Source organism: Balaenoptera ricei, chromosome X (genome assembly GCF_028023285.1).
Source record: "Balaenoptera ricei isolate mBalRic1 chromosome X, mBalRic1.hap2, whole genome shotgun sequence".
In the NCBI taxonomy this organism is placed as follows: Eukaryota; Metazoa; Chordata; class Mammalia; order Artiodactyla; family Balaenopteridae; genus Balaenoptera; species Balaenoptera ricei.
Genome location: NC_082660.1, coordinates 61,166,611 through 61,179,245, shown reverse-complemented (window position 1 = coordinate 61,179,245; position 12,635 = coordinate 61,166,611). Strand labels below are relative to the sequence as shown.

The following is a 12,635-nucleotide window of genomic DNA, read 5'->3' as shown; positions in this document are numbered from 1 at the left end:
ACAGACACCCTGTTCACACTTACTGAGCCAGACTCATGATGCGGTGATCACTGGACTGTTTGGCCCAAGAGGAAGCTGAGGTTCGGAGAAAGAGAGAGAACAGGACTTGTTTGCCCCAGGCTACTCAACAGCACTCAAAGGATGCAAACAGATTGACTGCAAAGCCTGTACTCTCTCTCTAGCTGCCCCTCAAAGCTTGGGGATTTTATGGCTACAGCAATGTGCCAAAGAAAGCAGGAAGTCTATATGAGGGGCCTCTCTTTGCCGGCCACTGGAGCCAGACCAGGGGCTGCTTTGAGGCACTGAGACCTGTATCAGGCTGGCTTATGGGTAGAACAGGGTCCCCAAGCCTCTTGAGGCTGGGTCTCCACTCTTCATCCTTCAGCTTGAGCCATGTGCAGCAGGGGAAGAAAGGACAGTATAGCGAAGGCATCCCTCCATAGGGCTATCGTCAGGATGCGTGAGGTCGTGTTGGGGGCTACTCAGATAGGGGACCTGGTCAGGTCAGGGAATAGGGTTTGCGGCTTCTGCCCAAGCCCTGGCTTCTCGGAATCATGCCTCTCCCAGCCCCAATCATCTCCTGAAGAGAAAGGCTGAGGCCCTTCCCCATTTCTCCTGCGGCCTCCCCCGAGTCCTACGTTGGTAACACTCACAACCTCTGACCCTAACACCGAAACTGCATTGTAATTTGCCCTCTGTCCCTGGCCCATCGTCTCAGCAAAGACAACCACACAGACAGAGTGCATCTGTAGGAATGCTTTATTGTTCCACTAGGGGGGGATCACATGGACCAGGCTCTCCACCTCCCCTGTCTCATCTTAAGTGCCCTTCCCGCCGAGGCTTTCCAGACCCCTGCCCCCACCCAACAGATTATGGTACACTCATGATAGAATACGTGTGTGTGTGTGTGTGTGTGTGTGTGTGTGTGTGTGTGTGTGTGTATATAGATGTGTGTGTGTGTGTATATATATGTATCTATATATACACAAATACATTTTTTATATTCTGACTGTACAGTATTTACAGGTACAAATAAAATAGATAGGTTTAAACATTACAACTGACTGGCTGGAACCCATCCCACTCCAGTTTATTCAGCCAAAAATAATAATAAAGCACCAGCTGGCGTTTGGCATTTGACTTTGCACGTGAACCAAGATGGTTGGTGGGTGGGATAGGTCAGGTTTGGATCAAGCCCCAGCAGGCTGAGATGACATTATGCCCTTCCATCTGACTGGCTGGCTGCTTGAACCAGGGGCCAGGTCTCTGCTGGAGGAAGGGACTGTCATATCAGCCTGCTACCACAGGCAGGAAGAGCAGGAAAGGCGACGCGGACACAGATAGCGTCTCCTCACCACCATCTGCTTTTGCTCAGCCCGTGTGGTGGGAACGAGGCTGTTTACCCTCTAGACATGGCAGTGCGTGGCCCATGGCTACACAGGACCCCAGGGAGTGGCAGATAAAGTATGGGGCCCGAGTCAGGGGAGATTGGTTCATTGGTCTCTTGAGATCTGAGAAAGGAAGGTTCCCCCCACTCTCACAGCCCAAGCTATCCCAAATCGTCATGTCACCTACTGGGACCCATCAGTGCCCCCTCTTTAAATCAGCCTCATAAAAATCAGCATCATATTTACACAAATCAAACAGCTCATGGTGGCTGGGGCTGCCCTGTGCTCTGCCCCTGTGCCCATCCACTCCAGTCCAAATTCTCTGCAAAAACCAGTTTAGGACCAATGTTGGGCCCAAAGGCACTACCAGAACGTCCTGTCCACACTCAAAGGGACCCTAGCACCGAACAGGATGGCTTGGCCTCTCAGAATGGCAGAGAGCTAGGAGCACACACTACTCTCTGCCTCCTCACCCCGCAGGCGGAGGAGCTGGGAAGGCTTCAGACTGACTGGTGGCTCCTTGGACTTGAAGGGCAGTAGCCGTCTTCCTGCTCCAAAAATGACTCCTCTCTCTCGGGAGGGCAGAACACAGGTTTGCGGGTGGAGGTGGAGTGGAGACAGGACACTGAAATTCGCTTTTCCTTCCCTGTACATGTGGAGGAGCTTCAGGAAGTAAGGGCGACCGCGTGGCCTTGCCTCTACCCTTGGAAGCAGCATCCATCCGGGGGCTGCTCTGCTCTCATTCCCCCTCACTGCGTTGGTGCCAGGGGGCCTGAGTGGTGCCACTCTGGGACCAGGCCAAGGCTCACAATTTTGTCTCAGGGCCAGCTGCCTGCAGGGTCGGGAAGGAGTCCCGGATCTTTGCCACCTCCATGGCACACAGGTGCCCGAAGACTTTGTTGTACCAGTCAGGAGAACGGCCCCTGGGGAAGTAGAAGCAGGAAGGCATGAGCCGTGGGCTCTTTCCTGGAGCCCTTGCCAGGGACAAGGAAGACAGGACTTGCTCCCCAGGATCAGGGGCACGGGGTGGAGGTTGGGGGGGTGCAGGGCGGAGGTGGCCTGGTACCTGAGGTCAGCGCGGCAGATGTGAGTGAGCCGGGAGCGGCCCAGGCCGCAAGGTTCCATGAGGTACTGGGAAGTGAGCATCAGGGCCCGCACCCCCGACTCCGGCACGGGTTGCTCAGGATCCAGGGACTGAGAGACGAGGAGGCAACCCCCACGGGGCAGGTCAGAGCGCCACATCCTGCGGGGAAGGGACACACACATTCAGCTTCCTGGCGCCAGTTCCCACCCCACCTCCCCAGTCCCCCGAGTACAGCAGGGTGACAGCTCAAGCGCCTCACCGGAGCACCACAAAGTCGCGGCAGGGATGGGGTGCCATGCTGTCGGTGACGTAGTGGTACAGCTCCACACCCGGCATCAGGGCTTCCAACACCTGGGCCCGCAGAAGGTCCTCATCCCAGAGGGCCCTCTCCCGCAGGACACGGTGTAGCACCACGGCCGGGGGGGCAGCCACTTCTGTGGATGCCTTCCACACACACAGCGGGTGCCCGTCTGGTGCCTGCGAGCCACAGGAGTGGGGATGGGGGAAGCTGTCAGGGCTGGAGAACCCCCAATCCACCCCTGGGCCCCGGCCTGCCCTCACTCCAGCCCCCAGCAAGGGAAGGCGGCAGGACTGCTCCGCTAACCCCAGCCAGAGCCAGACAGGCCAGCCCTGTGCTCCCTGTCCTCTTTCTCCTTTCCAGATTTCTCTCCTCCGCCTGCTCAAGAGCACAGAGAGATGACAGGACACACATTCTCTGAGGCCTACTAGGCTCTACCAAGCAATGGGCACAGTGCTTGGAATTTCCGGAACTGAATATGGTGGTCATCCTCAAGGAACTCCCCATCTAGTGTGGGAAGCGGAACACGTGCATGGCAACAAAAGCTGCCACTTCCTGAGCCTTTTGCATGTGCCAGGCCCTGTGCAAGCTTCTCACCCTGACCCTGTGAGGAAGCTTTTACTATGACCGGTTTATCCATGGCAAACCTTGGGCTTGCAGTCTTACTTATAATCAGAATCCGAGAAAGAACATGGCTAGTGCCAAGAGAAGGACAGAGAGAAGTCACCTCCAGCCTGGGGCACGACTGGAGGCTCTGAATGGAGGAGGGGCATATCAAGCTGGGGCTGAAAGTGGCTGGGGAAATATAATGCTTGGGGCAGGTCCTTCCAGGCAGGAGGACAGCAGGGGCAGAAGCACAAAGGTGGAAACGTGAGGAGCTCAGCGCAGTCACTGACTGCAGTCACAGTGCAGGTAGGGTTGGCAGGTGAGGTTCTAAAAGTAGTGACACGTCTGGAGTGGGCTTTTGGGAAGATAATTCCGGTAGGTGCTCCCTGAGAGACAGCCCTGGTCTCATTTGCTTCTCACTTCCTTAAGGTTCTTGCTCTGCTGGCTGACATTCTCCAAGTATCAGGCGGAGGCACAGCGAGACAGGCGGGGGCAGCTCCTTCCTTGAGGATCCCTGCACACAGCCTGCACTCTGCCCTCTCCCGGCCCCATGGCCACCCTGGGCAGTGTGGTCGTCACCTTCTTGCAAGCCAGCTCCGTGTGCTGGGGCCCTGGCACACTCATCCAGCCCTTGAAGCGCTCAGCGGCATCGCGCAGCAGCTCCTGGATGCTCTCTTCCATGTAGAGGCTCAGGCTCATGCCAGAAGCTCGGGCCTGCCGCAGCTCAGCCAGCGCTGGGCCCGGAGGGCTGAGCTCAGCTGCGCTGTAGGAGCCACACAGTTGTAGCACCATGTCCTGGGGCACCTGGGAGAGCACACACACACCAGGCTGGGGGCCATGGGAAGCAGCAGCGTCAGGGACCCCCAGTCCCAGAGCCCACGGGGTCTGCCAGGTTCATTTTAAGGGAGCGGAGAGACCTGGCTACTGCGGTGTGGTAGATGAAAAACTTTGTAGGGGAAGAGCTGAAAGTAGGAGACTGAAGCATATGTGTCAAGATGCGCCCTATCCCTGACTTAGAGCGCAAAGGTCAGGCATGTTGGTTCCGCCGGGTCTGGGAAGTAGGCACCACGGCCTAGAGTGACTCACCTGGAAAAGTTTCTTGCAGTCACTGATCATGTGTGACAGGCCCTGGGTGGCAGCCATGTTCTCACTCAAGTCCCTAGGGCCTGGCCGGCCAACCAGGCTGCGTTTGCTCTTGATCCTGGAGGGAAGGGCCAGGAAGAGAGGATGGCACGAGGGCACAAGACAAGCTCCCCAGAAGCCTGTTTGCCAGTCCTGAACACAAAACAACCTGCTGCCCTTTTGAAGACCCTGCTTCACAGCATCCAACCAGCCCAGGGCCCCTGAGGAGTCAGGCTGACCCCTTGTGGTGATGCCTGGGAACTGCAGTGCCAATCATCCAGGGCCAAAGAGCCAATGGGGCCCAAACCCTTCCTGCTTGGCCCTGCCATGCCTTGCCCTGTTTCACCTGGGGGAGGGGTTATCCTTCTTGGAGACGTTGAGGTGGAAGATGGAAGGTGCCAGGCACACAGCCAGGTTACCAGCTGTCATCTGGTTTTCCTCAGCAGAGGCAATGTCGCTTAGGAAATAGAGCAGGGTCTGTAGCACCTCTCGGTTCTCATCGGGGAGCAGCAAGGTGGCGGCTTGCGCGGCTGCCAACCATTGATCCTTGGGGAGGACTGTGAGGAAGGCAGACAGAAGGGCTTCCTTATTCCCCAAGAGCCTCTGGCAGCAAGCTTCCTGCTTCCAGGAATGCAGAAGGCACAGTGGTCCCAAGGGGAAGTTGGTGAGGGGGAAGGTGGACTCTGGGAGGTCTCTGGGTGCTAGATCAAGCCCGGCTGTAATGTGAAGCATGAGCTCGGGGAAGTCCCCGCCATTCCTCAGGGCCTCAGTCCATATAATGGGTTTGGGGAATAGAATGTGGTCTCTCTCTAAGGACCTTTCCAACTCGGCATAGTAAATCTTCCGCTGAGCTCATGGGCGCAGCTACACTTGCCTGCACAAGGTTTATCTTCCACAAGCCCTAGGATTCAGGGAGGCCGAGAACCTGGCAGGTTACTGAGGATAGGTGCAGGCAACTCACGCTGGTAGATCTGTAGGAAAGTGGGAGTGAGCTTGCTGGTGAAGATTGGCTCAGGCAGGTCCCGGAAATACTGCTTCAGCAGGTCAGCCACATCATAGGCAGACTGGCCCTCGTAGCAGACGTTGTCGGGGGAGGTCTCATTCATTTGACGCAGGTTCTGGATCCTGGACTTCACCCCGGACTTGCGGAAGATGCCCACCTGGCCCATGCAGGGGAGGGAGAGAGGGAGACATGCAGGGGTGGGAGGGAGACTGTGAGGCCAGCCCTAGACCGGGTGTTTTAGGAGTGTAGGCCACCCCAGAGACATCCAAGCCTGGCAAGCTTCCTGCTGGGCAGGGTAGGAGAGAAATGGCAAAACCAAAGAGAAGGGTTTTTATAGCCTTGGGACCAAGGAGAAAGATGGCTTTAGTGGAGATGAGTAGGAAAACGAGGACCTCGGTTAAGGCGGGCTCCTGGAAGGTGGGGGCTAATGCGCCTGGGCCAGAAAAAAGCTGGCACAGAGCCGGGCAGAAGGGAGCTTTGAGTCCATCCTTGTTGGGCCTTCCTGAGGATAGGAAAAGTCTCTGGTGGGCCAGCCCAACCCAGGGGGAAGGCCACAGCAGCTCCCCTCCCTAATCCCTCAGCCTTGGACTTCCTTCCCATCACCATCTCTCTTCGTGCTCCCCAGAAGGCCTCACCTGGTCCAGGCACTGGCTACGCAGGTAGCGCATGGCTTGCTGAATGCTCTGGGGTAGTGGCTGGCCTGTGCGCTGCACATGGATGAGGGGCGGCACCCCAAACACATGCTGACCCCGGTAGTCCGGTGTCTTGTTCCTCTTCATGAACTTGGGCACTGACCTGTTTGGGGGAGGGACAAAAGATCAGGAACAAGGATGGGGTAGGCCCAGACACAGCTTGGAGACTCTGTCTGCAGTCTTGGGGGACTCAGGTGTGGGTGAGCAGGGTAAGAAACATGCCATCTCCCCAGAGTCAACATTCATCGAGCACCTGCTCTGGGCCCAGTCCTAGGGAGTCCCAGAGGAACACAGGGAGCTCTCAGTCTGGTCAAGGAGATGACTGCATTGACAGGCAGTGACAATACATGTGGCCAGAAGTGGGCCAAGAACTTAGGGGAGGACCCACGAGGGAGGGGAATTGTATGTACCTAGCGGGTCAGGGAAGGCTTCAGAGAGAAGGTGGAAATTCAGCTGGCTCTTAAGGGATGGGTAGCCCTTGTCCCAGAGGATAAATGGGAAAAAGACATCCCAGGCAGAGAGAACAGCATGGGCAAAGGCAAAGAGGCAGGAACAAGAGCATGGCGCATTCAGAGAAGGGCGACTAGTCTGCTGGCCTGTATGGTGGTGTCGCTTGGGTATGGCGGACTACAGAGCCTGACAGATGAGGCAGGGTTGGAACGTGAAAGGATCATGATGGGAAGGAAACTGGACCGTATTCTTTGGCAACGGGGAGCCACAGGAGGGTATTTGTTAGGAGAGTGACCACCAAAGATGCGTATTAGGACAATCTCCCTGGTGGCAGCATGGAAATTGGGATGGAGGAGGTATAGCTGGGGGGCCTGGGGTCCCGACCCCCACCCCACCCCTCCTCATTCATGGCACACACTCATGTGAATCCTATGTGCATCCCTCACAGACATACATTTGCCACCCAGAGCCACGCTGACCTCTCCAGCCTCCTGGCACATCCCACCACTCCATTGGCCTAGGGGCTCCACCTGCCTGCACCCACCTTCTGAGGGTGACCCTCCCAGGGCCCTGGAGTGGGGGCAGAGAGGGATCCAGGACTTGGATGAGCAGCTGGGCGCCCACCATGGCCCAGGACTCACCAGACCCAGCCCTGTTTGTGGGGGACAGTGTACTTCTCCATGAAGGCGGTGAGCCGCAGCAGTGAGCCCTTGTGCAAGAGGTGGATCTGGCTGGCAAACTGCCGGTTGATCTCCAGCGACTCCGAATTGAGGCTGGGCCGGTGGGAGTTCTGGAAGCTGTGCCAACGGAGCTTCCTGGTGAGGGGTGAGGGGGTAGAGAAGGCCAGAGGAGCAGGTTTCAGTAAACCTTAGTAAAATTGTGTTCTTCTGGTCTTTTTATTTTTCCCCAAAAGAAAAAATATACAAGGAGAAGGGACCACTGTCAGCATTGATGCTGGGCCCCAGGGTGGAGAAAGCTTAGTGTTGGTTTCCAGGGCTGCACAGCGGCCAGATGCTGTCAGGAAGGGTGGCACAGAGCTCAGGCCCATCTAGTGCCAGCAAACAGTATCAGTCCCCCTTCCCTTCAAGACTGCAGTGGAGGGGCTGCTCTGAGAAACCCAGAATAGCGAAGCTGGGGATCAGAGACCATCTCCTGTGATGCCCTTGATTTACACATGGTGCTACTGAGACCCAAAAGGAGCCACAGTTTGCGCAAGGCCATAGCAGAGGCAGGTCCTGAACCTCACATCCCAGATTCCTGAGTCCCATTACTCTTTCTATTTCTCTTCTGGGACTGGCTGCCAGCTGGCAATCACTCAGCCCCTAAGAACTTGCCTCTGCGCCTTGTGATGAAGAAATTGGCTTTGGGGGGGTGGTGAGGAGGGAAAGAGGAAGGGAAGAGAGAAAGGGGGTAGGGGGAGAGATGAAGGGAGGGAGGGGACAGGGAGATGGGGGAAAGAGAGAGAGAGGGACAACAGAAGCCCTGCCCCACCCCTACCCTGAACTCCCACCTGCAGGGTCTGGTAAGTGAGGCCCCAACACCTGAATCTCGTCGTTCACGGGGTGCTGATGCCTGAAGTCCAGCCGGGGACCCTGTGGCCTCGGTCTCGTTTGTGGAGTTCCCGCTACTGTCCAGCTCACTGGAGGAGGCCACAGTGTCAGAAATGGAGTGTCCTTCTTCCACAGACAGACTGGAGGCAGAGGTGGGTTCCCCGCCTGAATTTGCTTCCTGCTCATGATCCTGGGCCAAGCCGGGAGCCCCGGCCTCTGCCAGTGCCAGGAGCTCAGCCTCAGCTGGGGCCTGAGCCTGAGCCGGGACTCCTGGCTGGACATCCGCCTGGCCCAGGGCTAAGGACTCCCTGAGGGCTGGAGCCTCTCCCTGGGCCCGAGTCTCATCGGTCTGGCCTTCCACTCCACTGGTGGCTATTTCTACCGATGAAGCGGCTTCCTCCTCTTCTTCCTCTTCCTTATCTCCAGGCCCCAGGTCTGGGTACATGGCCTGAGACCAGAGCTCCACCCGCTGCTGCAGCCCCCACACGTGCTGGAGGATGTCATCCAGGTGCGTGTAGCTGTCCCCACCCTCCTCCTCCTCTTCAGCCTCGGCACCAGCCAGGACAGGCTCAGCTGGGTACAGCTCAGGCATGTTGTCATAGGTGCTGGCGTGGCTGCCCGTGGAGCCACAGGAGCCCCGGCGCCCTTCATAGCCCCAGCAGCTACCCGGCTGCCGATCTGCCAGGTGGTGTCCATCCTCAGGGCACAGGCTCTCAATGGACAGGGAGCGAGGGAACGTGCCTGGTTTGTGGTCCCTGGGCACGTGCACCAGGCAGTCACCCCAGTGTGCCCGCCGAGGATGCTGGAATGTGGCCACAGGCCAGGCCTCCCAGGCCCTCTGAGTCTCAGTGCCACCGCCACTGGCTGAGGTGGCCGCCCGGTTCTTGGCCCTGTAGAGGAAGCCACGGCGACTTCGGAAAGAGGCGGCTTTGGTGGCCTTCTCCGAGGTGGCTGAGCTGCGCTCTGGCTCTGCTTGCCGGCTGCCACCCTTTTCCTTCCGCCTCAGAGACTCAAGGTGCTTGAGGAAGCTCCGGGAACGGTGCTTCTTGGCTTTGTCCTGTGGAGTCTCCTGGTTCTGAGTGGGGCTGAGGAAGGGCCGGCCACTCGGGCTGGGAGCACAGCCTAGCAAGGGCAGGTCCACTGGCCCGGGTGGTAGGCTCACAGTGATGGCTGGCAGGGAGATGGCACTAAGCTCAGTGAGGACGCTCTCACAGCTGGAGGTCACTGGTAGGCCAGGGCTCGGTGGGGCCAGCAGGTCAGAGGAGCCCACGTGAGACCAGCGCTTACTTTCTCGCTGGAAGGCCCAGTGGTTGCTGATGGTACAGTGCTCTTCCTCCTCTGAGTCTTCATTCTGGGAAGGGCGCCACAGGGTGGGGTCAGAGGTGTCCAGCCCACAAGCCCTTGCTTGGGCTCCACTCTCTGCCTCCAAACTCTTGGGGGACTTTGGGGCAAAGGGCCCTGCTCTCTGGCTGAGAACACGTCCTAGGAAGGGGAACTGGCTCTGGGATTGCCAGAAGAAGCTAGGAGTCATGGAGGAAGCCCAGATGTAGTGGGCTTCTGATCAATGGTAGTGTAGTGGTCATCTGATCAATCAAATTCCTCCCCATTTTACAGATAGGGAAACCCAAACAAATAAGAAGCCACTTGCCCAAGGCCATACAATGTCTGCAGCAAGTCAGTGACAGAGCCAGAGCTAGAATCCAAGCATCTTGACCTCCTGTTCTCAGCAGCCTCCCAGTGAGTCTCTAGGCTATAGTCTTAGATTAGAATCCCAGAATGGCAGAGCTAGAAAGGATATTTTAGATTTTCTAGTTTTCTAATTTGCAAAGTGGGGAAACTGAGGACCAGAGAGGGGAAGAGGCTTGTCCAAGGTCACTGAAAAGTCAGTGCAAAGCTGGGACCAGCCGCCAGGTGTCTCCTGCTTCCCGGGCCAGTGCTCTGGCAACTTGGAGATGGCAGGACTCTGGTAGAAAAAGCTCCAGAGAAAAGCCACAAAGCCTGACCCCAGGGAAGGATGGGTTCATCCGGCCCACATTCCAGGGCTACATGCAGACCAAGAGCCCTCTCCGTTTCTACAATCCCAGATTGGCCGAGTCAGAAAGGCCTTTGGAGGCTATTAATGCCACCCCCAATTCACTGCAGAGATGGAGAAAATGAGGCTCAGTGGGGTAAGACCTTGTGGGGTGAGGTTAGGGAGCTTGACTTCTAAGACCATATAGGCCATGATTTTCCATCACATTATTCTGTCTTTGCTCCCTAGTCAAGGAATTTTTGCCATCACAGAGCAGGCAGTGTAGGCAGATGGATTTCCCTGAGGGACGGCCATCACTAGGTCAAGTTATTAGTAAATCCAGGAGGGAGGGGTGGGCTGAGGGGGGTGGGTAAGGCTGCGGGCCAGGGTACTTGTTCTCACACCCCAACTTTGAGACCAGGCTCACCAAAACCCAGCAGCCTCATACAGCCCCCTACACCCCACTCCCAGGCTGGAGCAAGGCACCGCTCCAGACAGCCCAGACTCACAGGACACTGGAGCTAGTTTCATAAGTGGTTTTTGTTTGACCTGGGTTCCCCATGGTACCACAAGACCACAGAGCCTACCCTTGTCCTAACTCACCTGCTTGCACTGAAAATGAACCTCCAGTTTCATCGAGGCACAACTGTTCAAGGTCATCAGCCTCCTGCAAGGAAACAAAGCAGGGTTCACTCAAGGGTCCCAAGCCCCAGAGCCTGCAGGGCATAGCCTGCCAAGACACTCCCAAGATGCCACCCACTGCTTTGCGTGCCCAAGACATCAAAACTTCTCCCAAGTCCCCGTGTTCATGAAGGTTTCAGTGCCAGACATGATGCTGTGGAGATTATGGGCTCTGCCCTCTGGGAACATACAGATGTGGAAAAACCCACTACAGAGATGGGACACGTTCAAAAACAGAGTAGGCAGAAGGCACAGCAGGCACACAGAGGGTGGGACAAGGAACTTCCATGAAGGCAGGGGAATGCAGTCAGGGAAGACTTGCAGGAGAACAGAAATAGGATTCAGAGGGACAGAGAAACAGGGACTCCTATACCAGGCTTCGATCAGAGCCTGTGACAATGTAGAGAGGGAAACGGTCAGTAAACAGACCAGTGTGTGTGTGAGGGGAGGACTGAGGCTGATAAGGTCAGTCAAAGCCAGGTTGCAAAAGGCCTCAGGTGTCATGCTATAAAAGCTTTGGACTTCTCCCTGCAGACAGCGAGACATTTGAAGCAGAGGAGCACCCACTGGGAAGCTGACTCTGGTGGCTATAGGGAGGCTGGATCAGAGCAAGGAGGGGAATGCAGAGCCGGAAGGCAGGAAGGCCAGTTAGGAGGATGAATCCAAGAAGTCGTGGTTTGGCCTCAAACAAGTAGAGAGGGGACAAATCAGAGGAATGTTTGGAGGCTCTAACTGAAGGGAAAAAAGAATCAAGGCTGGACCTTGGCTTTCTAGTGCCTGGGCGGGTGAGGATGTCACAGACACAGTAGACAGAGTGAACAGCGTGACTGCAGCAGATGAGCTTTGTTAATAGGCAGGCTCCTCCTCTGTCAGAGGGGACAAGGATTGCTTTTTCCCATGAGGAAGCCCCAAGCCAGGCCCTTGACCTCCCAGGCCTGGCCCTTAGCACCCCTACCTGCACAAGGCCCCCAAAGAGTCCTCGTCCAGAAAACCGTGGTCCTTCTTCACAGAGCCAATATCCACAGGAAACGAACCTTCTGTATGGCAGAGAAAAGCCAAGATGAGTCGAGGGTGGCAGGTTAGAAACTCAGTGCCAGCGACCCTTGAGCGAGAAGAAGGGGGCCCAGGAAGCGGGGAGGCAGGCAGGCGAGAGCTGAGCAGGAGAAAGGCTGCAGCGAAGGAGGGGCCCAGGGAGCTCATGGCTGGCCGTTGGGGGAAGGTCAAGGAAAGGATAGCAGAGTCAAGCTGGACAAAAGGACCCATCAGTCAGTTTTGGCAGGTCCATGGGGGACGGCAGGCTCGAGGCCCTGGGTGGCTGCCCAGAGCCCATCTGGGCTCCTCCGTCCCCTCTGCATCTTGGGCTGCTCAGACAGGGAACCTCTTCCCTGACCCAAGGTGAACCGGGGAGACCAGGGAGAGAGCAAGGACAGCGTGCAGCCAAACAACACCTCGCTTCCCCTACTGCTCAGAGCAAGGGCACCCACTCCCTGGGGTCTGGGAAGAGGATGGGAAAGAGGAAGGAGTGGGGGAAGAGGAAAGAGCATCCCCCAAATCCCACACCTCTCTCTGCCTTACTGGTAAAACAAGCCCATGGACTCATTTACTATTATTAGTTGAGCATCGACTTTGTGCCAGGCACTGGGGACACAACAGTGAATGAGACTAAAATGATCCAAGCCTACATGGAGTTTACATTGTCACAGGGGCAACAGACAGTGAACAATATGTGAGGGAAACAAACTATGCAGTT

At 56.7% G+C, this 12,635-nt stretch overlaps 1 protein-coding gene across 5 annotated transcripts in view; it reads right to left on the bottom strand.

Moving 5' to 3' along the window:
* Positions 1–741: 741 nt before the first annotated feature.
* Positions 742–12,635, bottom strand: part of STARD8 (StAR related lipid transfer domain containing 8) — a 39,275-nt gene continuing 27,381 nt past the window's right edge. For all 5 annotated transcript variants that reach the window (XM_059909891.1, XM_059909894.1, XM_059909895.1 and 2 more), the window contains exons 3-14: positions 11,841–11,922; positions 10,808–10,871; positions 8,154–9,544; positions 7,285–7,458; positions 6,137–6,296; positions 5,460–5,658; positions 4,845–5,055; positions 4,463–4,577; positions 3,956–4,180; positions 2,732–2,949; positions 2,455–2,631; positions 742–2,311 (exon numbers count right to left, since the gene is read on the bottom strand). In XM_059909891.1, coding sequence (XP_059765874.1) covers positions 2,194–2,311; positions 2,455–2,631; positions 2,732–2,949; positions 3,956–4,180; positions 4,463–4,577; positions 4,845–5,055; positions 5,460–5,658; positions 6,137–6,296; positions 7,285–7,458; positions 8,154–9,544; positions 10,808–10,864 — 3,045 coding nt within the window. In that variant the 5' untranslated portion in view covers positions 10,865–10,871; positions 11,841–11,922 and the 3' untranslated portion in view covers positions 742–2,193. The remainder of the gene's footprint in view (positions 2,312–2,454; positions 2,632–2,731; positions 2,950–3,955; positions 4,181–4,462; positions 4,578–4,844; positions 5,056–5,459; positions 5,659–6,136; positions 6,297–7,284; positions 7,459–8,153; positions 9,545–10,807; positions 10,872–11,840; positions 11,923–12,635) is intronic.